The sequence below is a fragment of the Castanea sativa genome, chromosome 1 (assembly GCF_040712315.1).
Source record: "Castanea sativa cultivar Marrone di Chiusa Pesio chromosome 1, ASM4071231v1".
Lineage (NCBI taxonomy): Eukaryota > Viridiplantae > Streptophyta > Magnoliopsida > Fagales > Fagaceae > Castanea > Castanea sativa.
In genome coordinates this window covers 29531920-29558898 of record NC_134013.1, presented here as the reverse complement: position 1 = coordinate 29558898, position 26979 = coordinate 29531920, and the positions used below count along the sequence as shown (strand labels likewise).

Genomic DNA, 26979 nt, shown 5'->3' with positions numbered 1-26979 from the left:
CATCATACCTTCAATCTCCTCACATAGTCCCTTTAGGAGCTGGAAGCAGCTCATGGTGTATGTCGGTATGGCCTGGGCCACAGCTTTGATTAGGATTTCCCTTTCCCCACTTGAAAGGAGCTTCTCTTTCTAGCCAGACAATTTTTCCCCCACCTTCGCTTTTACTTTTGCAAAAATTTCCTTTTTTGACTTGCCAATAATTGATGAAAGGCTGAGGTACTTGCTGTCTCTGGTCTTGCAAAGGCCCCAAAATTTCCAGTACTTCAATCTTTAAATCACTGGGAGCATTGTGACTAAAGAAAACTGAGGATTTGTCTGCATTGATCTTTTGCCCCGATGTCGCCTCATAGAGCTCAAGAATTTCAATGAGTTTTTGACATTCTTGCCAGAATAGCAGGCTGTCATCGGCAAAAAATAAGTGGGTAATCATGGGGCATCCTTTACATATAGATATTCCACTGAGCATTTTATTTATGGCTGCTTCACTTATAAGAGATGAGAAACCATCTACATAAAGGAGAAATAGATAAGGTGATAAAGGGTCAGCTTAACGCAACCCCTTGAGGGAATTATGCTTTTATAGGCCACTCCATTCACTAGCACAGTATAGGATAAAGTAGTAATGAATTGCATAATGATATTGATCCATTTTTCATGAAAGCCCATACGTTCCATAATTTTTTTCGATAAAGCCCCATTGGACCCTATCATAGGTTTTGCTCATGTCAAGCTTAATAGCCATGAAACAATCCTTCCCATCCCTTTTATGATCAAGGTAATGCATAAGTTCAAAAGCAACTAGTACACTGTCTGTAATAAGGAGCTCTGAAAGGAAGGTGCTTTGGTTTTCAGAGATGACTTGGGGAAGAATAGCTTTGAGGCGATTAGCTAGAACTTTTGAGATTAGCATGTAAATGACATTACTCAAGCTTATAGGCCTAAATTTTGTCATTTTTGTAGGGCTATTTGTTTTTGGAACTAGGGCTATGTTGGTTCTATTTATTTCGACCATTGACATATTTGAATTTAAGACATTAAGAACCATACATGTGACATCATTCCCTACTATATCCCAAAACTTCTGAAAGAAAATTGCAGCCATATCGTCCAGGCTTGGAGCTTTTGTGGGGTGCATTTGTTGTAAAGCTGTCACCACTTCCTCCCTTGTGAACTCCTTAATCAGGCTTTGGTTCATCTCATCAGTAAATCTGGCGGGAATTGTATTTGTAACCTCTGATATGCGACTTGGGAAGGATGTAGTATACAACTTCTCGAAATAAGATACTACAACAGCTACTATGCTTTTAGCACTGCCGCACCAATTCCCATTCTCATCCATTAACCCAGTAATTGTGTTTTTCTTTCTCCTCTCGGATGCTTTGGAGTGAAAATATTTTGTATTCCGGTCTCCCAAGCCCAACCACTGAACTTTTGATCTTTGCTGGCACATAATCGCCTCACTATTTAGTAAGTCATTTATCTCTTTCCGAAGTACATTGATTTCTCTGCCCAAGCTCCCATTCCTATCTCTTTGAACCAAATTACTCAAGGACCTCCTTTTTTCTTGGATCTTCTTTGGGACCTTTCTAAAGACTGACAAATTCCACCTGGATAACTTCATAGCACATTGCTTGAGACTTAAGGCCATATTACTTAGGGAGTTTAAACTCATATTTTTGCTCCATGTCGCCTCAATGATTTTCCTACAGTCCTCCCTTTTGGTCCACATCGTTTCAAAGTGAAAGCAACGCTTTCTTGGGGGTTGAGGATAATAAGAATCAGACACCAAAAGAGCACAATGGTCTGAAGTAGAATCTACAATGTGGCATACACGGCTTCCTTGAAATGCTCAATCTAGTCCGAGGTAGCAAGAGCCCGATCCAATCTGATATACATTATATTCTCTCCTTCTTGCATATTACACCTATAATCAGGGCCATTATTAAGGCAGCTGTTTAGGTTTTTAAGACGACAGCATCGTCTTTACAAGTAATTCTGGTTGCTGACTTTCATGTACCAAAAGCATTTATTACAACGGCTTTGTTATGGAAAGAATTTCTTGCGACAATCTTGACTGGACCCTAAAACACTGTTCTCAAAAGTTTCAGCATGATCTACGGTAGAGATCTTTCAGAGAGAAAAAATGTAACAGTACGCAAAAGCACACTTTAATATTCCAAAGTTAAGACCCTCAAAACTCGCCGTCAACTTCAACTTCTGGACAAGTCTCTATTCGTTTTGCACAGAGAGACAGACACAGTCAAAGACAGCAACAGAGAGAGAAAGAGATGGGTGCAACTCAAGCTTTGAAGAGAATCCCACGTATCAAGTTTCCTCAAAGGCATCCCAAACCCTCTGGAGGTCTGTTTTTCTCTCTCTCTCTCTTTCTCGTTTGAAAGATATATATGTGGAAAGTTTTGAACTTTGCTAATCCTTTGATAAATACTTGTGTTATTGTTTTATGTTATTGAACTATTGTCTTTGTTTGATTGATGGGTCTTGTTGATTTTTTTATTTTTGATAATTTTTTTTGTTAAGAGTACTGAGATTGTTGACTCAGATCTTCTGTGAGAGACTTTAGTTCCATCCTGTGCAGCAACACTCTAAATTTAACTTTTTGAGCATTCATTGATGTCTATATTTATGAAATTATTATCTGTTTATTCATAATTAAACCACTATTAAGTTTATTTTACGTCTTTTGGAGGTTATTGGGTATTATGGATTAATGTAATGTCAATTTATGGGTATTCATCTTTGTAATTCGTGGAAGAGAGTGAAGCACCTTTTTTTTTCACATATATATTCTTTTTGTAAAATGTGATGCTTATATGTTAAGTTGGGGCCATTGCCAGTTTGTGCTGACCTAAATATATTAGTATCGGAGCATGATTAGCCAGATCGAAACACAAATACTCGTTGCAGTTGGGTTTAATTAGTCTTGGCAGTTTCTAATGAGAAATAGGAATGATTTGTTTGCCACTCCACAATGTAGCACTAATAAGTGTTTGTTTTTTTATTACGGGATGTTGGTCAGTACCCCCGCTTTTAAAAGCATCAATTTTTTCTTGGTACAAGTTATTTGTTATTAAAACCTCACTTTAAAAGTGAGCCAAATAAGTCCTGAAATTCAAGTTGTACAAAACTGAATGGACAGTTTAGTGAAATTGAACGGATTAGATCCATGTGTGAGTGTCCGTGTTTTATCAGCTACAATGAATTGGTGGGGAATTTCCATTCTTCTTCCCCAGCTCATCTGGTGTTTAGATATGCATTTGGAGATTTTACAAGCAAGCTTTAGATTCGATTTGTTTCTTTGTGTGTGTGTGTGTGTGTGTGTGTGTGTGTGTGTGTGTGTGTGTGTGTGTGTGTGTGTGTGTTTATGTGTAAGGTTTGTATACCCATTAGCCATTTTGCTCAATTATCTCAATTCCCCTTCTCCATTTGATCCATCATTCAGTACTTTTGCCATCTTGTAATAATGTATGAACTTTTATTTTGATGTAAATTATGCTTCTTTCCTTTGATGCTAAATGAGAATTATATAGCTATCTTTTGATACAAAAGGGTGCTTCAAGAAGTGTTATTTACCTGATAGCCTTACCCGATACCATTCTGTATATATTACACATAATTTAGTTAATAGCATTCTATCGCTATCTTTCAACACTATTCTGTAGCTATCTTTCCATACAAAAGGGTGCCCCAACAAGTGTCATTTACCTGATAACCTTACCAGACACCATTATGTATATATTACGAATAATTTAGTTAATAGTATGAATTGAAGTTTGTGAAATTCCCGTCATGTAACATTCTCCATGAGTTTTTATTTTTGCTACTACTAAATAATAAGGAAATTACTTGCAGATTCTGCATCACAGGTTCAAGCAACTTCTACAGCTGGTGCTGCTGACCTAACTTTCTTCTTTACTTCAAAGGCCTCAACAACTATGGGAGGGAAAGCTTCTCTTCAGCCAAAACGAACACCAATGACCAATGAGGAGATGGAGGCTATAATGGTATGTATAAACCTCCACATTAGGTTGTTGCAGGGATTTTATGTTTACTGATTTGTTTCTCACTCTTCTTATGCATTGAACTATGCTACGTTAGTCCAGTCTAACTGTCTGGTGACTAAAGTGTAGGCAGTGATTGAGCTGGAACAAAATTTTCATTAGAATTTAATGAGACAGCTAGTCATGTTAACTTGAAGTTAATGATTTCAACTCCTCCCCCCCCCCCCCCCCCCCCCAAAACCAAAAAAAAAAAACCCTCACTTTTACATCTTTACTACATGTGGGGCAATGGTGTGTTCTACTCATCATCTGGTTAACTAAGTTCTTAGAGATGTGTGATTGTTTAAGCTTTTAAAAAAAAAAAAAAAAAAAGGAGTGAATCAATAATCCATTATTTGATGTTTTGGATTGCGTGCTGGGAATTTTGTTGGTAATCTATATTAGTGTGTGTACCTAAATTTGGAGTCTACTGGACAGATCAACCTTTTCTGCACAAAATCATTAAACCATGATCATGATGATACAAACTATTGAGATTTAAGTTTCTTATCTTTTGTCTTTTTTTTCTTACTACTTATAAGTTTTTGTCTCTTTTATTCAGTTGTTACACATACTAGTTTATTTTGACAATATTTTGGCAGCTGGGTGGCTGCTTTTGATCTCATGCTGGAGCTTCTGAGAAGGGGTGGCAAGGCATCACCACATCGGACATTTTCTTAACCATTCTTTAGTTTTTGAAATACTCAAAGTTCACTTTCTACAAACATTTTTGTATTGTAATGGTTTTGAATGGAACAATTTCTTAACGACAATTACAAAGCAGAGAATACATAAGCGGCTATGAATATGAAAGACATACTTGAGATACTCTCTTTAGTTTTCTTTTATTGACATTGATATTGAAAGAAAGTGTTTACACATGAAGTTCTGCTGCCTAAGTTGTCATAGAAACTAAACATATGGCATATAAGTTAACATGCATTCAACAGATAATGAAGAGTCATTTGGAATCCTCTTTCTCAAGCAGAGGTTCAAGGATGCAAGACTTTGGGTTCTTCATTGGAGGGCCCTTTTCCCTGCGTTCCAGCTCATCCAATTGAAAGGTAATCAGTCTGTCCCAGTTTCCTCCCTCAAAAAGAACCCCAGCCTTTCCATCGGTGATTCTCTGAACAATGCCACAGTACATATGATATGGGTTATTTGGGTTCTTAACAATGGCAATCATACCAGGCATCAATAGTGGCAATTCTGGCGGTTTAGGCTTCCTTGATCCAATAATTTCTCCTAAGTTTCCTGAATCTGTAACTGTTGTTTTCTTTGGAGGTGGGTTCTTCTCAATGAATGTTTGCAAACCCTTTTCACCACCAGGAAATCCACCGGTTAGTCCCATCAGCTCCTTTTCAAAAGCATTTTCTGAAACATTGTCAATTGTTGATAGCGCCAAACTATCTGATTTTTCTTGCTTTGTATCAGCCGCTGCTGATTCTTGTTCTTCAATGTTTCTGTTTAGCTCCTTCTGTAGACCTTCTTCCCCATTGCAGAGTCCTCTGCCTCCCATGATTTGAGATAGGTCAAATTTTGCACATGTTATAGAGTGTTGGGTTGGTGGCTTGTTATGAATTAGAAAAGACTGTTTTTGAAGATGCTGGGACAGGTGGTTTCTCCCAAGGAAATGGGATTTCAGAGGAGAGCCAGTTGTGCTTGGGAGAATGATGAAAGAAGCCATGTATCTACTGTGGCAGGTCTATCAAAGGGAAGAAGTACTTAAGCCTTCACTTTTAATCCTGACCACATAGGAGCTTTTGTAGGATATTCCACTCTATCTTCATCAATTATCTCCTTTCCTTCACTTCTTTTGTCACTTCTTCATTTGTGATGTCCTAGGCCACTTCAACCACTAATACAAAAATTGGTATGGTCCCACGGGTCTCTATATCATTAGCAATGGACTAACCATCTCTCATTTAGTTTGAATTATTAAACAACCGACAATCACACACTTATCCACTAGTTTTCTCTATAAACAAACAATAATCTTAATTTAAAAAATAAGACTTCATTATAAATCTCAGTAAACTGTCATATTTTGGTCAACTTTTGTGCTGTTATTTTGACCAATAAGTAATGGCAGCCACATGGCATAATAGAATGAGGTGAGGTTTGAGTTTAATGTGTAGTTGTACCGGATCTGTTGAAATAATGACACGTGTTTACTTTTAAACACATGTCACTATCTCAACGGATCAACGTACTAGATGCAGTAAACTTAAGCCTCACAATACAATGTAATTGGTTTGGGGAAACATATTTTTCAATAGAATCCTTGATTGGTCTTGGGAGTTAATTGGGCCTGGCCCGAAAAAGGAAAGAGGGAGCTTAAAGTGTTTATAATTTGATTTTTGTTCTCTTTTTCTTTGGATTTCTTTTATATCATAGCTAGTGATTTATTATCTTCTTTAAATAAATTTCTAAATTCATTAAAAATAGAAATAATTCTTTTCTTTTCTTTTTTCAAATGCTATATCTCTTCGTACTTTGAATTATAATAGATTCAAGTCCAAACCAATTAGATCAACCTAAAGAAATGCGGATTAAATGACAAAACCATATTAACAATAGCACTGGTCATCACCACACACAAATCAAATTTAAAATACAAGACTATAAAAGACGAAAAAACACAATCGACTAAATTTACACCAACTCGTTGGTTGGCCTAGTGGTAATGATTTGGGCCAACATGCCTTATGGCATAGATTCGAGTTCTCCAATTAGCAGCGTGTTATGGCTTCTTATACTCCCACCTGGATGTTATTCATCAACAGCTATAGTGTAGGGTCTTAGCTCGAGAGCGATTATGATGCTATTATGATTATGTCCATATAGGAAAGTTACACTAATCACCCCCCCCCCCTCTAATCATTTTCTTTCCCAAAAAAAAAAAAAAAAAACTAAATTTATGTATGTATCTCACACTTTGATACTATATTCTAACAGTTTTTGCATTTGTTACAACTATATTTATTTTTAACTAAAATATAAAAGACAATTTTAGTGAACTTTTTTAATCCATTAATTGAATTTGGATTTGGATCGGCCCGTCGAATATCGACCTGTTTTGCCCTGTCTAAAGGCATAAGGACCACTGCCAGCAAACAACAATGGATGATCTTTTGTGCTTATAAACCACAGAAGCCACAGAAGGTACAGAGTAATCACTAATGGCTTCGGGTACTATCAGCTATATATGGTTGATTTTAGATGTCTCATTGAATTGAAAATCAGTCAATCTCTAGCACTGGAAAATCATTTTTTCACTACATTAGTAAAGAACCAACGTGATATGCATATACGATATAAAGCTGTCTTGGTAGAACCAAATCTGATGAAAGTTCTCTTGGCTATAATCCTTAGAAAAGGTCCCTTGGCATGGAGTAGATATCAAATATCATATCATTTTTGATGAACAGCAAATATATATAATATCTGTTGGATATTTAAAAAATATATATATATATATATCATATTTATTTTAATACTCATTTATGTGAATTGAGTGTAAAGTTAGCTAAAGCTTGACACTAAATTGCTTCAAAAGATTGAATAAGAAATTTTTATTTAAAACTTAACTCTTTGAATTACAACACTTTACAAACACGCAGCCGGCACTAATACATACACTCAATCACCATATACACATGCACACCTACTGACACTATAGCCCTCCTTTGTTGACTTTGCTTTCTTCACTTCACCTGCTTCTCTTCACCTCACACACTTCACCTTTCACGTCTATCACCCCTCATGTCACAAGTTGGAACCAAAGGTTCCTATTTATACAAGCATGAGGTCGGTTAAGTAACCAACATTGAAGCTTCTAGCTTCATCTACTTTCTGTCATCTTAGTTTTATTTTTTATTTTAATTTTTAGCCCTTTTTAGACCATTACAAAAATTTATGGCTGAGTTTCACTTCTACATGTAAGTCTCTAGCGAATTAAAGAAATGCATCTCATAGAGAAATTTGGAATGAAAGAAAATTTTCTAGAAAAATGAGAGAGAGGCAGTGCTTGATTTTTAACACTCCCCCTCAAGACGGACTCTCTCTCAATTTCTCCATGGTCGCTGATAGTGACGTTATTACAAAGTGACGACACATGAAGAAGGTGACGGAAGTTCACTTACATATTGAATGCACGTCAAGAAGCTGACGACAATACGCTGTCCGTCAACTACTGTCATTAACACCTCTTTAGCATTCATAGCCATGCCCCTTACGCAGCAACGTTAGGGTGACGGATCACGTGGACGAGTCAGGGGTGACGACCTTGACTGTAAGGTCTGGCTGATGTCCTTGGCTGACGGACCACGTTGGCGTACGTAAGCTGACGACAGTATAGGAGTTACGCGTGGGCTGACGACCTTGGCAGGTGAAGGCTGAAGGAATAATCCAACTTTCATTTTTAGCCTATCTTGACCTCTGCTAATGTGAATATAAGGAAAGTCCTTGCGCTACGCAGTCGACTTAGTTAAGGAGATTCCTATAAGGAAAGGGCTCAATACAATAGGCAAAGATCCGCGAATTACTCTTTTAAAAAGGAAAGTACATCTTCACCTGGGCGCAAATTTCGGCCACACACCACTATATATACCCCAAGACCCTCATGACCCAAAGGTACGCACAATTACCTCAACTCTGGCACTCTAGGGTTGTTTAAAAGATTCTAACTTGATCGTCGGAGGGTCTTTGGCCGGCACCACACCGGTGCTCTCTGTCGATCACCTACCTTTTTCCTTCGCAGGTGTTGCTTCAAATCGGGAGAGTACTAGCAGCTTACTGTTGATCTTTTAGGCATCATCAGTCGTCATACCAAGTTGCTTTCTAAAGTCTGCAAACTTTGTTGCATTAAGTCCTTTAGTGAATATGTTTGCAACTTGGTCATTTGTCTTAGTCTGGCACATTTCTATCTCTTCTTGTAGTACCTTTTCTCTCACAAAGTGATAGTGTACCTCCACATGCTTGGTCCTTGCATGGAACTCTGGATTCTCAGCCAAGCGTACAGCTGATTGATTATCACAGTGTAGTGACACTGCATAATCAATTGTTTAATGTAAATTTCTTATAAGTTGCATCAACCACGTACTTTCTTGAGCTGCTGCTCTATACTTTGCTTTAGTGGTTGATAGGGACACTATCGACTGTCTCTTGCTACTCCAAGATACTACAGTTGTGCCCAAGCTAAACATATATCCAGTAGTTGAATGACGTGTGTCATGATCTCCAGCGTAGTCAGCATCACGATAACCAACAAGCTTGCAAGCTTCACCTTTCCTATATAGGAGACCATAGTTATTCGTCCCTTTTACATACCTTAATATGCGGTGAACTGCTTCCAAGTGAGGCTTCCTTCGATTTTGCATGTATCAACTCGCCACTCCAACTACATATGAAATATCTGGCCGCGTCAATGTTAGGTAGATTAAACTACCTACTAATTGTTGATACATGGTTGGGTCTTCTAGTTCTTTGCCTTCTTGTGCACAGAGCTTAGCATTGACCTCCATAGGCGTAGAGATTGGTTTGCAATTGAGCATCTCGAACTTTTGGAGTAAGTCTTTTGCATACTTGTGCTGACACAAGAATAAGTCATCCTTAACTCGACTTCAAGTCCAAGAAAGTGCTTAAGCTCTCCAACCTCCTTCATTTGGAAGCGGACTACTAAATTTTCTCTTGTTCGACGAATTTCATCTTCATCATCTCCAGTGATGATCAAATTATCAACATATACAAGGACAACCGCTAATTTGCTTCCTTGTAATTTAACAAACAAACTTGAATCTGCTGGAGCTATTGAATAACCACTTTGAATTAAGAATTCTGCAATCTTTCCGTACCATGCCCTTGGTGCTTGTTTTAACCCGTAAAGTGCTATTAGTAACTTACATATATAATCTGGTTGGGCTTTGCTCTCAAATCCCTTTAGCTGCTCCATGTAAATTTCCAGATCCAATTCTCCATGTAGGAAATCATTCTTTACATCCATCTGCTATAATTTCCAAGATTTACTTGCTGCAAGTGCTATTAGGACACATACGGTGGTGATCTTTGTCACTGGACTAAATGTTTCATCATAGTCTAGCCCATATTCTTGGGAGAATCCTCGAGCTACCAAGTGAGCCTTGTATCTTTCTACCGATCCATCTGCGCGAGTCTTGACTTTATACACCCATTTAGAAGAAATGGGTTTCACATCCTTGGGCCTTGGCACAAGATCCCAGGTTTGATTCTGCTTTAAAGCTTGAATTTCTTCTTCCATTGCTTTTCTCCATTCTTCTCTTTGAGATGCTTCTTCATATGTTGACTCTTGTATGTTTCCATCTTCTGTGACTGCTGAATTTGCATACTCGGGATTGAGTTTCTGCTCTGGCTCACCTTCATTCTCAAAAGATTGTAACTCATCAGTTACTGTGAATTGATCTTTCCTAGATTGCTCCCCCATGATCTCAGGCATTTTCTCTTCAATTTCCTTTGAGATTGTTAGCATTGCTTCCTTTTCTACTACATCTTCAACTGGCTCTATCACAGCCAGACATAATTCAACAGCTCATTCTTCTTCGCTATCATCTTCTAGGTTGCTGAATGTCGTTGTATTTCCTTGAGCTGTTCTCCACTTGAATCGACAGTCTCGTGCAAAGTGGCCTATTTTTCCACACTTGAAACACTTGACATTACGGCTTTTTGGGACTAGTGGATCGTCGATCATTATTGTCGCGACTTCCTTGAGCTCCTCCATCTTAAGAGCTCTCTTTATCTTCTCTATCTTCATTATTTCTATTCTTAGAACCTGCATTAAATCTTCTCTTGGGTCGGTCTTTATAGTGACTGCTAAAGAGTGCCTCCTCCTTTAGTGAGACCCTAGCCATTTGCTTGACCAATGCTTCATAGTCAATTAGCAAATTTTCAAATTCTACTAATGATGGTTGGACATGCCAACCTTGAATGGCAGCTACAAAACTTCTATATTCAAGTCTCAACCTATGAATAATTATCCTTCTCATTCTTGAATCAGAAATATTTGATGCAAGATCTAATTCAGAGATTTCGCGATAGAAAGACTTTACCTTGGTGAAGTATTGCGTGATCGTCATATCTCATTGTGCCACCAACATTAGCTCGTTCTCAAGCAATTGTAGCCTTACATTATTCTTCTTTGAAAATAGTGTTGAAAAGGTGTCCCACGCTTCCTTTGGTGTGTTTACATGTTTGATGTGCTCCAGCATCTCTTCCTCGATGCTTGTCTTGATTGCAAACAAAGCCTTCCCAGTTTTAATCTTCCACTTTCACAAAGCTTCTGCATTCTCAGGAGGTATGGTTTCGCCACCAGCCACGATCGTCCACAAGTCTTGCGTTTGCAAGTATGAATCCATACAAGTTGACCATGTGTTGTAATTCTGGTTATTGAGCCTTCTAATGCTGCGACAGCTTGGAGGTCCACCATCATAACTTGGTGAATTCTCTTGCTCTACCAAATAAGCTTGGTCTCAGACCACGAGCTTCACAATCCCAAACTGTACACGAGCAAAATGAGCACCTCCAAAAATATTGTCCTAGACACCACAAACATGGTCCCTAACCGCCAAGCTCTGATACCAGATTGTTGAGTTAGCGAAAATTCTGACATTAGATTGTTGAATTAAAACTTGACTCTTTAAATTACAACACTTTACAAGCACTATTGTTGCAATTTCCTTGTAGAAATGGATATGTCCTCCCATCTCAGCCTCTTATAGCCCCAACAACACTTTGGCATTGGAAAGATGCTGGAAAAGAGCATACACTCACTCACCAAATACACATGCACACCTACTGACACTATAGCCCTCCTTTGTTGACTTTGCTTTCTTCACTTCACCTGCTTCTCTTCACCTCGCACACTTCACCTCGCACACTTCACCTTGCACGTCTTTCACACATCATGTCACAAATTGGAACCAAAGGTTCCTATTTATACAAGCATGAGGTCGGTTAAGTAACCAACATTGAAGCTTCTAGCTTCATCTACTTTTTGTCATCTTAGTTTTATTTTTTATTTTAATTTCTAGCCCCTTCTAGACTATTACAAAAATTTATGGCTGAGTTTCACTTCTGCATAGAAGTCTCTAGAGAATTAAAGAAAGGCATCTAATAGAGAAATTCGGAATGCAAGAGAATTTTCTAGAAAATGAGAGAGAGGTGATGCTTGATTTTTAACATTGAGGAAATCAATTATTCCTTAATGTCAAATACATTGATTGCTAAATTTTGAAATTCAAATATAATTCAAAATTTGAATAGCTATTATCAATGGTTTTTAATTAGAAATTTTCTAATCATTAACGTGATATTAATACCATCATTACCAGCATATTTGGTTTTATTACAAATATAAACTTTCCATTCTAAACGGTTTGTATTCAAACGTTCTTATTTAAATATGATATGGTAATGTCATATATGGAAGGTTTTCAACACTTTTTTTTTTTTATATACAAGATAGAATTTCTACTCTAGCCTATTCTAAGTATATATGTGTGTGTAGCTCCCTCCTAGAGACTTGAACCCCGGCCTTTGTCCCCTACACCCTGTTGACACCTCATTTTGCAACCCACATTTAACCTCACCTGGAGGGTAAAAGAGTAATTTTTCCTTGGAAATATGCATCTTGATTCTGGTCATAAGATCCTTAATCTCATTTTACCAAAATGATTTTGATGTTGTTACGATCAAATCGACTGGCCATAAACCTTAATCGGACCATCAGATTGAAACTTATCATCCAATCAAGTTTTAATGGCCGAGGTGCACTATCACAAATTGAGTCCGACTATATGTGATTATCAACAATTGATTCCAATTGGTTATAATTATAATCAATTTGAGATTAATGATGTGTTATAATTTGATTGGTTAGGACTACATTTTATGGTAAGGTTGCACACACCTAATTAATTAGATAGTTAAACATTAATTATTCAATGCGTAATTTGTGCAATTATCTTTTAATTGGAATCAATTTGGAATCAATTTTGTCTGAAATGAGAGTGATTGGAGCTATTTAATGTTAATTGGGAGCTAATCTGGGACCTATTAATGTTAATTGTGCTGAAACCATTTTCTAACAAGTGACCTCAGCTCACCATTTCATTTATATCTCTTAGAATATTTTGAATCTTTGAATGAGGTTAATTTTTCCAGAAACTAGACATCTGGGGCTTCAATTTGAGATAAGAACGAGACAATTCCGATCAGAATTGAGTCAAATATGATTTTTCGAAATTGGCTCTACAGGTTGTTACAGCAGCTACGGGAAAACCAAATTTTGGCTTGCTCCTCACTCCCATCAATCTTTACATTTAGAATGCGTTTGGGAAGGGCTGAAACGCCCAGCGTTTGCGTTTCAGCCCCTTCCTTTTTTTTTCTTCTTCTCTGGGACGCGCTTTGTTCACTATTCATTGGCCATGAACAGTGATTTTAGGCCAATGAACAGTGATTTTAGACGTAAACAGTTTTTTTTACACATTAAAAAATTATTTTGCTACAGTGTTTTTTACACATTAAAAATTATTTTGCTACAGTATTTTTCAGTTTTCAGTTTCAGCTGCATCCAAATGGACCCTTAATGCACCAGATTTCCCCAAAGGCTAAAATGAGGTCTAGGTTCATGATTTTTTATCAACCCTCATTAATGGCCTTCCATTCATATTTCCTCCACCAATACTATATAAACCCCCCTCTCCTTCATTCCAAGACAAAAACAAAAACCCCCCTCTCTTCTCCTCTCTTGAGTTCTAGGAAGTTGAGTAGTCTTGTCATATCTTGATCTTCTTGAGGCTCAAGGTATTAAGTGAGACTCACTCTTCCTCTCCTAACTCTTCTTTTCCTCCACTCTTAAAACCTCTCTCAAGAGTCTCCTCATCCACCATATGGATCTTGCATGAAGGTAAAATCCTTTTTGCCTTATTGTTTTTGTGTGTTGCCATGATGAGAGTTTAAGATTAAATCGTGATAGCAATCATTTAAATTCCCTTGAATATGTTTGAATGTTCTTAATTGTTCTTCACATGTTCTTGGTTGTTCATCACATGTTATTGGTTGTTCATCACATGTTCATGCATAACACTAGTTTTAATCTTAAATTCACATAAAAAAATATGAAAAACATGTTTGTTTAATAATTCTTTCAAATCCTTGAATCTAGGATATCACTATCCACACACATTCACTAGAATTTATTTTTCAAATCAAAATGCAATGCTTAATAAATTGAATTAGGGTTTATCACATGCACATACTTTAAATTCAACATGCAAATTGATTAATAACATATTGGATGATGTGATATGAATGTTGGCCACTATAATCTAGAAGACCGGTTTCACCGGGCAAGGTGGGTGTCTAACACCTTCCCACCTTGTAACATAGCCTCCGAACTTAGATCAAGGGTTAGTAGATCAAATTCTTATCCATGTAATTTTCAATTTTTAGATTGTAACTAGGAAACAAAGCCATGTACTTTATCTTAGATTGTATCTAGGACTAAAGCCATGTAATTTTCCTATGATCAATGTAAATTCATTTGAAAATTAATAAAATGAGGAATTTTTCAATTTTGGTTTTCTTATTTTTCCAATAATTAAATAAGTAGCAACTCCATTGTAAAGCCCTTAATCTAAAGGGGAAAATATAACTAGTCGAACCTCCATTTTGAGAGGCAATAACACAACTCCACCCATTCACGTGGGTTTGGCCCAACACTCCATTAAAAATGGGCCGGGAGCGCGGTCTCTCACACACCCCACAAGCATTTGCACTTATGAAGTGATCACTGCACCAAGGGTGTGAGGTTAAATATACAACTATTGCCGAATTATTTTATATTATAATAAGTTACCATATATACACAAGTGTTTACCATTTGGTTTAATGGAAGTCAAAACAGATGGCTATATTTATGTATATTTTGAAATTGTATTAAACGGATTGGCATTCTATTTTTAGCCACCTTATGGGCCATTAATTTCATAGCATTATGACACTTTTCTTTGTTCCCAACGTAAAAATTGAGATTTTGGCAAAGACAATATTTGATGTCCGGTTTATATATATATATAGAAAGAAAGAAAGAAAGAAAGAAAGAAAGTTATTGATAATATATATTGATTTCAATAACTTTATGATCATTTGATTGATATCAAACCCTTTTGATTCTTTGGCTAAGGACAAGTTACATCTCCGGCTCTATATATATGGAAAGATATAAAAGTTTCAAAATCACATTATTTTTTAATTACAAAACTACAGACTTTCAAAAACAATTTTTATTATTGTTCTAAACACTTACCATCTACTGCTTCTTACTATTCACAAAAATATTTTATCTTTTACTAAATTTTCTGGGAAAAGAAAGTACTATAGAGTGCTTATATCCTACGAACAGTGTAGGCTTGCAAGGATAATCAGCAAAGGTGGCTGGACTATTGTATCCTGGGGACAACATGCAGAAATATTTTGTCTAACTACATCGAATATATCGTAGACGGCATGATTTGTTTCAAGACAATGACTTGGTCCACGCTTCATCTCCACCACCTCTATTGGTAAAATCATATTATGTAATTTTCAAGGAAAAGTCAGGTAATATCTCTCCTTTATTTCCAACAATTTGAGACAAATCGATATGGAGAACACAAAATCATCCTTGAAAAATGGTAATGTTATGTCTAATTCCTCTAGAGCGGGTGATCTTAATAAGTCATTCCGCTTTCGTGGTGTTAACTTTAAGAGGTGGAGACAAAAGACTTTATTTTATCTTACTCTTTTGAATGTGGCTTATGTGTTAACTGAGAAAAAAACCAAATAAAAAGAAATCTAAACAATTGATTGAAGAAGAACTTTCTCAACATGAAAAAGATGTTAAGAAATGGGACAAGGACCATCTTTACTGTAGAAATTATTTACTTAATTGTCTTTCTGATGATTTGTATGATTATTATGATCAAGTTTACAAATCAGTCAAAAAGATATGGAAAACACTGAATAAAAAATATGATACAGAGGAAGCTGGATCCAAGAAATATGCATGTAGCCGATTTTTTAGGTTTTAGATGGTTGAAGGCAAGTCAATGGTGGAAAAGTCCTATGAATTCCAAATAATTTCACAAGATGTTCGATCTGAAGGCATTCCAGTAGATGAACAAATGCAAGTTTCAGCCATCATTGACAAGCTGCCTGAGTCTAGGAAGGAGTTTGCCAAAGTCTTGAGACACAAGCAAAAGGAACTCTCCATTGAGTCCCTTATCACCCGTTTGAGAGTGGAGGAAGAGGCAAGGAACCAAGACAAAGTTGTGTAACTCCATGGAGCAAGTGGTCCGAAGGTAAATTTCATTTCTTCAAATGAAAACATGCCAAAAGCCCATGCAAAAAATAATGACTATGTAAGGCTTAAGAAAAGAAATTTCAAATGTAGGCCAAATGGAAATCAACCTCAACATAAGACTGACTCTAATTAAAGAAAGAACCAAGCACACCATCCTAAGCATGCTCCAAATAATGGCAGCCACACTAATAATAGCAATTATGCATGTTTTGTATGTGGAAAGCCTAGACATGCGGCTAGAAATTGTCATTCTTGAAAACATGGGCCTATGACTCAAGCCAATGTTATTGAAGAGCCTCTTGTGGCTATGGTTACCGAGATTAATGTTCTTGAAGGCTTAGGAGGGTGGTGGATTGATTCTTGGGCAACTAGACATGTTTGCTATGATAAAACTTGGTTCAAGACCTACACCATCTTGGATGAGAATAAGAAAATTATGCTTGCTGATTCTCATACCATTGAAGTTGTGGGTATTGGAGAGGTGCGTCTCAAATTTACTTTTGGGAGAGAAGTCACTCTCAAAGATGTCTTTAATGTTCCTGACATTAGAAAGAATCTAGTTTCTAGTTTCTAGAAAGAATCTAGTTTCTAGTTTTTGTTGACATTAGAAAGAAAGCTGTTAGGTTCTAAGACCTTAGGGACTAATGTATTAGAACTTCAATATGTATTATGTTGGCAAACCATGATCAAAACATTTAGTCTAGGGTTAGACTTGCTCAAAATTTGATTTAACGTAAGTTTGGAATCGAGTAGTTGCAGGAAATTACTGTTCTATTTCTACACGGCTCGATCAATCAAAGAATAAACTCGACCGATCGAGAATCGTGCATCATGAATTTTCTGCAGAATTTTAAGTCAGCCTAAACACAGTTCAAGCCCATTTAGGATTAGGGTTTCAGATCTACTTCTCCTACTATATAAAGGAAACCCTAAGAACGTTTTTAAAGACTTCGAAGAGGGAAAAGAGTGTGCCTCTTTTTGTATCTAGGGTTTGTACCCAAAATCTCTCTAGAGTCTTTGGTTGCTCATATTGCTGTTTGTGTGAATTTCTTGTGAGATCGGAGAGGTGCTTGCCTTCACACAAGCTTTGGATTATCAAGAAGGAGATTACTTCAAGAACTTGATGATTATTCAGTTGCTGCCATAAGAGCTTAAAGATACACAAGCGGGAGTGCTTATACTTGCTGAAGAATCCATGAAAGAAGTAGTCCGTGGTCTCGGAGCTTGCCCGTGGTCGTGTCAGTAAGTTCTACTAGTGGGTAGCAATAGGTGTTAGTGGTCTAAGTCGCTATTGTACAACTTCAATTCTTTCATAGTGGATTCAGGTTTACCTTAAAGATAGCTAGGTTAAATCCTCCCCAGGTTTTTTACCGTTTGATTTTCCTGGGTCATCATATCTTTGTGTTTTTATATTCCGCACTTTACATTGATATGATTGTGATAACCTAGATCTGAAATTTGGACTAAGTAATAACTTGACTTGTTAACTAGGTTAATCCAATTGTGGTTTAAGGGGTCTAAACAAACTCTACAAAAGCTATTGATAATTTATATTGATTTCAATAACTTTATGACCATTTAATTGATATCAAATCCTTTTGATTCTTTAGCTAAGGACAAGTTACATGTCCGGCTCTATATATATGGGAAGAAATAAAAGTTTCAAAATCACATTATTTTTTAATTACAAAGCTATAGACTTTCAAAAACAATTTTTATTATTTTTTTAAACACTTACCATCTATTGCTTCTTACTATTCACAAAATATTTTATCTTTTACTAAATTTTCCGGGAAAAGAAAGTACTATAAAGAGCTTATATCGTACGAGCAATGTAGGCTCACAAGGATAATCAGCAAAGGTGACTGGGCTATTGTATCATAGGGACAACATGTGGAAATATTTTGTCTAACTACATTGGATATACCGTAGACGGCACGATTTGTCTCAAGACAGTGACTTGGTCCACACTTTATCTCCGCCACCTCTATTGGTAAAATCATATTGTGTAATTTCTAAGGAAAAGTCAGGTAATATTTCTCCTTTATTTCCAACAGTATCTGATATAAAACATGCATGCCACATCTTTGGCCTACCTTTTAGGTCTATTTCTACACAGACTATAGAGAACTACATTATTTACCGTAGGCACTTTTTGTTTTTGTTTTTAAATAAACAACATACTTTATACACACACACACACACACACACACACATCTAACTAAATAAATAAAATAAGTTAGTATATAGCATTTGGAATCATTTATTTGTGGTAGGTTATTTGTATAATGTTTTTTAAAAAGATAAAGTTCGGCTACAAGCTTGATTATAATTAATGGTTATAATTCTATTCAATATTTTAGTTAGTTTTTAGACTCCTTAACACACAATGTTTAACCTAATTTTATTTCCAAGTTGTCACTTAAGTCAACTATGCAGCAAATCTTAGGCTAAACATTCATCATACATATCATGCAACAGAAAAGTAAATAAAACAAGATATGATGACTCAGGAAAAATAATGAAACAAACAAATTTCAAGGTAAAAAACATGGGGGGAATGATCCCAAGAGAACAATCCACTGTGTCAAATAGAATTTTATAGTCAAGAATATTTAATTTGTTGTAAACTTAACTATGATTATCAAACCTAGCTTAAAAAACCCTCAGACTTCTTTGATGTGTATCTGCTCAGCATAAACCTCAAGTTCATGCCTTTGATCTTTAGTACACTTGATATCTAAAACTTTAAACCACATAGACCTCCAGTCTATGACTCCAAGAGCACCCTTGAAGGTTTAGATCTCTAACACCTTTGATGACTAGAATGAACAACAATTTCTACAATACCGGATCTTGAGTTTCTTCAAAGAATATTTCCAATAGAAGATTTTAAAGAGCTTTGGTTATAGAAACCCTAGATCTAAAATAGGAGGCACAAGAAGCACTCTTCTTTCTCTAAAACCCTTTATAGAGTTAGCTTATAATGTCCTTTAAATACTGAAACAAACATATTACGATTTAGGCTTGAAATAGACAAGTTATGAGCTTTTTACATTTACTGGTTTTTGTTGATCCACAATCAAGCGAGCCAGTTTGATTTTGAATTCCTGAACTTGCAACTTGTATGTTCTTGAATTTTGACTTGCAGCACTTTGAGCAATGTCTAATATGACTCACAGACTCTAAGATCTATTTCTAGACAAGTTTATGTACACGGTTTGCCAACAAACAAATCATTTAGAACCTTACAATATTTTTATTGGATGTGAATTTTGAATTTTCCATTAACGGATTATTCTTTTTCCTATATCTTCCATACTTACAAAATTTAAAGAAATTAAAGATCAATAACTATGTCATTAATCAAATATTTAGATTCTATTTTGTAGTTTAAAATTATGCATAAAAAATAAAAATTTATAAATTGAATAGTAAATAACATTTGATTGGCACAAAATTTTACTTGTCTTAAGAACATAAAAAACATATAATCCAACTGTTATATTTTCAAAATATATATCAATGTTAAACTTTTTAGTGGGAGTTGTAGCCGTCCTTTAAAAAATATAGTTTTTGATAACTTTTGTATGAAAAAAAAAAAAAAAAAAAAAAGCTAAAAATTAACTTATTGACAACTAGTTAAAAGTCAAATTATTTGTAAAATAAATAAGAGAAAAAGCAAATAGCAAAAAACAGATAAACTGGGCTAAACGCCTGCAAGTAAACTACCTATTACCAAACTTTATGAGTTAGCCATTATACAAATTTTTATATGAATTCACCTTTTTTTTAAATTAAAAAAAAATCATAGTAAGTTGGATTGCGAATTATGATACTAAGAGTCCGTTTGGATAGAACTTATTGCTGAAAACTGAAAACTGAAAACTGAAAGCACTGTACAAAAATAATTTTTTAATGTGTAAAAATTACTGTTCATCCCAAAAAGTACTGTTCATTGGCCTAAAATCACTGTTCATGGCCAATGAACAGTAACATATGCGCGTGGAAAAAAAAAACGTGGACGCAGCTGGAAAACGCTGCATCCAAACGTATTCTAAATAACTCAAATTTGGTTTATCATGGGTAAAGATAAGCACTATATATTGAGCATTTTTAATTCTAGCGTTGATATGTTTTTCTATGGAGGTTAATTCCTCCAAATCAACACATGAAAATGAGTCCTTTTTAGTACATAAACAAAATCACTATTCAATGAAATTTCTTTCCAAAGAGTATCAATTAAAGATAATTGATGATGCACAAAAATTGTTAGTGGGTTGATTGTCCACGCACATGTCAATGGATGTGCCTGAAGAACAAAAGAGAAGAACCAAACAGAGAGCACCAGTGTGGTGCCGGCCAAAGACCCTTCAAAAGTTAAGTCAATGATAGAAGAATCTCCAAGAACTCAAGAGTATAAGAGCTAGGGAGAATTCACATACCTTAAGAAGGTTAGGGTTTGTGGTTTATATAGTAGTGGAGAGCTAACCCAAATCCCTTGATATGGGGGGAATTTCCTTATAGAGAGAAGGATCCCAAGATATTAGGGATCACCTTCCCATATATAAGAGATCTGATTGTGCGATAGGATCTTTGGTCGTGATGTATAAGTCATTTCCATGTAAAAATGTATGAGTGGACCCCGTGAAAGTTCCATGGAAACCCTAAGGTCATGGGTCATTAAGATTGAGGGTGGGATCGTCACCTTGATCCGACGGCCCATGGGATCGGTCATCCCCTTAGGATCAGTTTAGGTGTAAGGCTGATGATTAGATGAGGAAAGTTCAGCACCTTATGTCAATCAATCAAAAATTATCCTCATCAGCTACCTCCTACTCCGTGAGTTGTCGGGGTAGCCAATGAGTCATGGAGTATGTTGCCATATACCTTGCCTAAGTGTCATGCGGCATAAATAGGGGTATTTATGTCCTTTTGACAGGGCTAGGGACACGTGTCACTTTCTGGTTTGGGGTGCCAAGCGTAGCAACACTTTGTTTTCCGCGCCAGACCATCCTATAAATATTCCAATGCCGTTATTGTCCTCACCATTTGAATATTTTCCATTTATGATCCCAAGGCTCATTCACCAGTTCTCCTCCTTCGTCAATTTTCTTCACATTCATCCATTCTAGGTATGCCTCGTTGATCTTATCTTTTATATATGTGTGTGTGTGTGTGCGCGCGCGCGCGCGCGTACCCAAAAAATGGTTGTTGGGCCCAACCTTTATTTGGGCTCACAATCTATTTGTATTGTGGGCTTTGGATTTCCTACTATGGGTAATTCTATGCACGGCAACTCAAGTACCCTTATTTTCTCTACATTCAGAATTGCTCTCCCTTTTTCTCTCAGAACGGACACCTTCTTTTCTCAGTATTTACTCCTAATTTGCCAACCCCCTCTCTCAAATTCTCATCTCTTATTTATAGCCCAAGGCTAGTGGAAGAGTTATGATTATTTTCGTGGTGAGTGGGAAGAAAGGTCCAATGTTGTTACCCATAAGTGGGTGTTTAGTTGGAAGTGGGAAGTGGTGAGATTGGCATTGGAACTGGTTCCACCGTTAGAGGGACTGCTCGACAGCGAGTCTCCCTAGGTGATGCCAAGCATCCTGAGACTCATCTTCCCGGGAAAATGCATTCCCCGACCAGGTAGGATCTCACCTTCGCTGTTCATGTTATAAATGTCTTTATCTCGTAGTTTCAGGCTTTTGATGGGAGTCAAAGCTTGCCTGGGCTGAGTTCGTGGGCCCAACAAGTGCAAGGTCTTACACGTGGTACCATTACGATGGGTTTTTATGAACAATAGGCTTGTGGGAGAATAATACCCCGTACTATATATATATATATATATATATATATATATATATATATATATATATATTATCTTTCTCCATTGTTAGTTACATAATATATATTATCTTTCTCCATTGTTAGTTACATACTTAGGAGGTAGAGTAGAATCTTAGTTTGCATTCGTCGCTTATAGGTGAGAGATTTCTGGAGATAGTGAAGTGAAAAGTGATTATACACCGTCAATCTGTATGGGTTCAGATGATGACTAGTCCAGTCATTCTAGGCTTGATTCTATGTCAAAGGACTCGTCGGTTTCTAATAGGGAGTTAGCATTTGATCCTCCTTTTGAGGAAGCTAGTCCCTCTGGGTGAAGTTCTATGGAGATTATCCTTCCTGAAGACTAGTTAATTCATGATTTCCCAGTCGATATGAGGAACAAAGTTTTTAGCAAGTTGAGGCCTTGCTTCCAAATTCTTAACGATGTCCCCATTAGGAAGGGCGATATAGGAGAGAAATGTTATACTGGGAATTTGTTGGATGTGGACTTTTACGAGACTGCTTTCATAGCCGGGCTTCATCTGCCTTCGTCCTCCCTGCATCGTTGGTTAACGGCTTACATAGGTGTGTCTGTTAGTCAGATTGCCCCCAATGCTTGAAGGATATTCATTCAGGCTGAGGTGTTGTGGGGACAGCTTAGTAGAGGTCACCGGTCCCTAACTTTAAAGGAGTTCTTCCATTGTTACAAAGCCTAGGAGATCCTTCGGTCTAAAGGTTTCTATAATTTCGTGTGTTGTCGAGCTGCCTTAAGGTTGATATCTGATATGTCCAACTCCAATCGTCAGTGGAAGGTAGGTTCTTCTTCGTGCAGGCTAGATTCTTTTTCGGGCAAGAAGTCAACTGGGTGTGTCATCCGGACAAGTGGGATAGCATAGGGTCTTTTTACGACCATTCTTGGGAGGTTTTTGAATAAGTCAGTTGAGTCGTTGGTATAGTTTGGGTCGTCGGTTTGTACTTTTTATTTAACTAATGTAGTTCTTTTGTTTGTTTCAGCTATAGTTTGTCCAACAATCCTTCCTAAGCAAGAGGCCTTCTTGGAAAGGGTTTTTAAGATACCTTTTGAGGAGAGGTCTTAGAAGAAGCTTGTCAACTTAGACACTCTTCACGCATTTTGTGGTGGACCTGATCAAGTCTCGAGAATTCGTAAGTACTTTTTTCTCGTCACTTTTACTTTGTTTTAGTCTGAACCTCCCACTCTCTAACCTATTCTTCGGTTTCAAAGATGGATTCCTTGAAGAACAAACAAGCTACAAAGAATAGGCAGGAGGAGATCAAAAAGGTTGCTGTGTTGAGGGCTCAAGGTAGGGGATTGTTGGCCTTGCCCCATCATGCATCTAGAAAGAGGAAGTACTCTTCCGACCTTCAATCTTTGGGAAAAGGTGCTAGAAATTCCTCCACTCGTCCGGAAACATGCGAGGTTGTTGCTGATGCTCCTCGCCATGGGGTTGGGAAGGGTCTTATGACTTCCCAAGGACCTGTCGCCCCTCCTCCTCTTCCTTTGCTAGTGAAGGATGAGTATGCAGTAAACACTGCCTGTTTATCATTCAGGATGCTAATCTGGACAAGTGCTCGGAGCATGAGACTGACCCTTTTGGGTGACTCTGGTCTCCATGACATGATGAGGTATGTTGTATCTCCATTCCATTCATCCCATTTTCAAGTACTTTTGTCCCTTTTTGACTTTGATTCTTCCCTTTTCTATTAGTGTTTGGTGAGGATGCAGGCTTTACAAATCCGTTGTGCTTCACGTGAGGCGTCAATCAAGCACTTGAAGGATCTTCTGGAGTCTGAACTAGATTCTTTGAAGAAATTCAAGGAATCTTCTCGCACCCTTGGTTAGGAGGTAATCGAGTTGAAAGCCAAACTCAGTAGGGTGACTCACTAAGCCAACGAGCTAATGAAGGAGAATGCCAACTTGAAGTCTAAGGTAGTTATGCTTCACGAGCACATGGATAAGGTGAAGGAGGAGGCCATCGAGAAATTCCAAGTGTCCCAACCATATTTCAATAAGATAGGGAATTACTATAGGGACGACTTCGAGGACTTCCGCAAGCAAGCTGTCCTTTTGTTCCCAGACTTGGACTTCTCCCAGATCCAGATCAAGCTTAGTGCACCGATGACTCCTGCTTCTAAGCCTATTCCTAACGATGGGGAGACAGACGATGAGGTGTTGGTGACTGATGGACCTACTGGTGTGCCCAACGACCCCAAAGATCCTAACAAGTAGCCAATTGACACCCCTGCTGATCCTTGAAAGAAATTGTTATTATTTTTTGTAGTTCTTTCTTTTTCTCTAGTTCTTTGGTTTGTAATTTAAGAACAATGGTAGTGCCAGGTTTTGGGCATAAGTTACTCTTTGCCCTTCATTTGGGTTGATGCCTAAACTTTTCAGTAATTTTATAACACTTTCTATTTACCTTGTAGTAATTTTCCTTTTGCGTTTTGTATGCAAGTGTTCACGCTCATTGATTTTCCTTATATCAAACCAATATTTATTTAGTCGTCGCTCTGGAGGTAGTGTCTCAGAACTTTAGGCACTTATTGGCCCTTTTAAAGAGTTATGATTCGTCGGTTTCCCTTATCCCAACTCCCTTCTTTTTTCTTTTTGAATCGTCGGTCTTTTCCATGGATGGGAATTTTCTAGGATCGTCAGTTGTACCCCTTAGATAGGACTTAGGATTTGGTAAAATCAGGTGCTTCGAGGGCATCCTTGATCAACGGTCCATCTAGTAGGTAGGACTTAATTCTTGATGAGGATCAGGTGCTCGAGGGCATCTTTGATCGTTGGTCCATCCTATAGGTAGGACTTAGGATTGATAAGGATCAGGTGCTCGAGGACATCCTTGATCGTCGGTCCATCTCGTATGTAGGACTTAACTCTTGATAAGGATCAGGTGCTTAAGGGCATCCTTTATTGTCAGTCCATCATATAGGTAGGACTTAAGATTTGATAAAGATCAGGCACTTGAGGGCATCCTTGATTGTCGGTCCATCCCGTAGGTAGGACTTAACTCTTGATGAGGATCAGGTGCTCGAGGGCATCCTTGATCGTTGGTCCATCCCATAGGTAGGGCTTAGGATTTGATAAGGATTAAGTGCTTGAGGGCATCCTTGATCGTTGGTCCATCCTATAGGTAGGACTTAACTCTTGATGAGAATCAAGTGCTCGAGGGCATCCTTGATTGTTGGTCCATCCCGTAGGTAGGACTTAGGATTTAATAAGGATTATGTGCTCGAGGGCATCCTTGATCGTTAGTCCATCCCGTAGGTAGGACTTAACTCTTGAAGAAAATCCGGTGCTCGGGGGCATCCTTAATCATTAGTCCATCCCGTAAGTAGGACTTAGGATTTGATAAAGATCAGGCACTCGAGGGCATCCTTGATCATCGATTTGCCCTTTAAGTAGGGCTTTTCTTTTATAAACTTCTCTTCATTGTAGATGATAATAATAATTCCATGTGAAAATAAACTGATAAAAATGTTGATAACTTGTTGTTTGATTAGCCGAAAAACCTGTTTGCCAACTACTTAAACAAAAACTTAAAGAAAAAGCGATAACATAAGCTATTGTTGATGCATTATTGATATTATCTTCTGAGATGCTCGATATTCCAAGGATGGCGCAATCTTTGCCCGTTGAGCGTTTCCAAGTAGTAGGTACCCTTATTGTTGCAATCAACAATTTTATATGGACCTTTCTAGTTGGGTCCTATCTTCCCTTGTGTGGATTTTTGGTGGTTGTGGTTACCTTCCTCAAGACAAGGTCTCCGATGCTGAAATATCGAGACTTCACCTTGGCGTTATAGTGCTTGACCATGAGGTCTTAGTACCAGGTCATTTGTAGTTCAGTAGCTGCTCTTACTTCATCCAGTAGATGTAAGTGCAAACGGATCCCTTCTTCGTTCTTCCCTTCGCCATGGTGAGCTATCCTCTAGCTTGCTACTCCCACTTTCGTAAGGATGATAGCCTTACTCCCGAATTCTAGACGAAACGGTGTTTCTTTTGTGGGTGTCCAAGCGGTTGTCCTATACGCCCATAAGATGCTTGGTAACTCGTCTGGCCATATCTCCTTTTCCCTCTAAAGATGAGTTTTGATTAGTATGAGCAAGGATCAGTTTGTAACCTCAACTGGCTTGTGGGTGGGTGGGTGAAGAGTAATGGTTCTTAATCCCCAATTGCTTGCAAAAGTCTTTTAATGCATCGTTGTCGAATTGTTTTCCATTATCAAAGACGAGGACCTTAGGAATCCCGAATCGACAAATACTGTTCTTCCAGACAAATCCACAGACATTTTTCTCCATGATAGTTGCTAATGGTTCTACTTCTACTCATTTGGTGAAGTAGTCAATCCCCATAGCAAGGAATTTGAGTTGTCGCATTGCCATTGGAAAGGGTCTCATGATGTCCAGTCCCTATTGAGCAAAAGGCTAGGGGTTGTTCATTAGGGTGAGTAGTTCTAACGATTTCCTTATGACATTGATGAAGTATTGACACTTATCACATGCCTTCACGTAGGATTGGACATCCTTCTACATTGTAGGCCAATAGTACCTTGCTCGTATAAGCTTATGGACCAATGATCGCATCCTTGAGTGGTTATGGCACACCCCTTCATGGACTTCCCTCATGACGTAGTCCGCTTCGTCAGGGATCAAACATCTTAGGTATGGTCGGGAAAAGCCTCTCTTGTATAAC

At 37.5% G+C, this 26979-nt stretch overlaps 2 protein-coding genes across 2 annotated transcripts; one reads left to right on the top strand and one right to left on the bottom strand.

Annotated features, from left to right (window-relative positions):
• The first annotated feature begins 1028 nt into the window (after nucleotides 1-1028).
• Nucleotides 1029-4943, top strand: LOC142621851 (uncharacterized). The gene is made up of 3 exons (XM_075795219.1): nucleotides 1029-2361; nucleotides 3871-4022; nucleotides 4661-4943. The coding sequence occupies exons 1-3, from the start codon at nucleotides 2289-2291 to the stop codon at nucleotides 4676-4678; spliced, it is 243 nt and encodes an 80-aa protein (XP_075651334.1). The 5' UTR covers nucleotides 1029-2288; the 3' UTR covers nucleotides 4679-4943.
• On the bottom strand, nucleotides 4867-5870 carry LOC142621850 (NAD(P)H-quinone oxidoreductase subunit S, chloroplastic). Its single transcript, XM_075795218.1, has one exon. The coding sequence runs from the start codon at nucleotides 5743-5745 to the stop codon at nucleotides 5020-5022; it is 726 nt and encodes a 241-aa protein (XP_075651333.1). The 5' UTR covers nucleotides 5746-5870; the 3' UTR covers nucleotides 4867-5019.
• Nucleotides 5871-26979: the final 21109 nt, after the last annotated feature.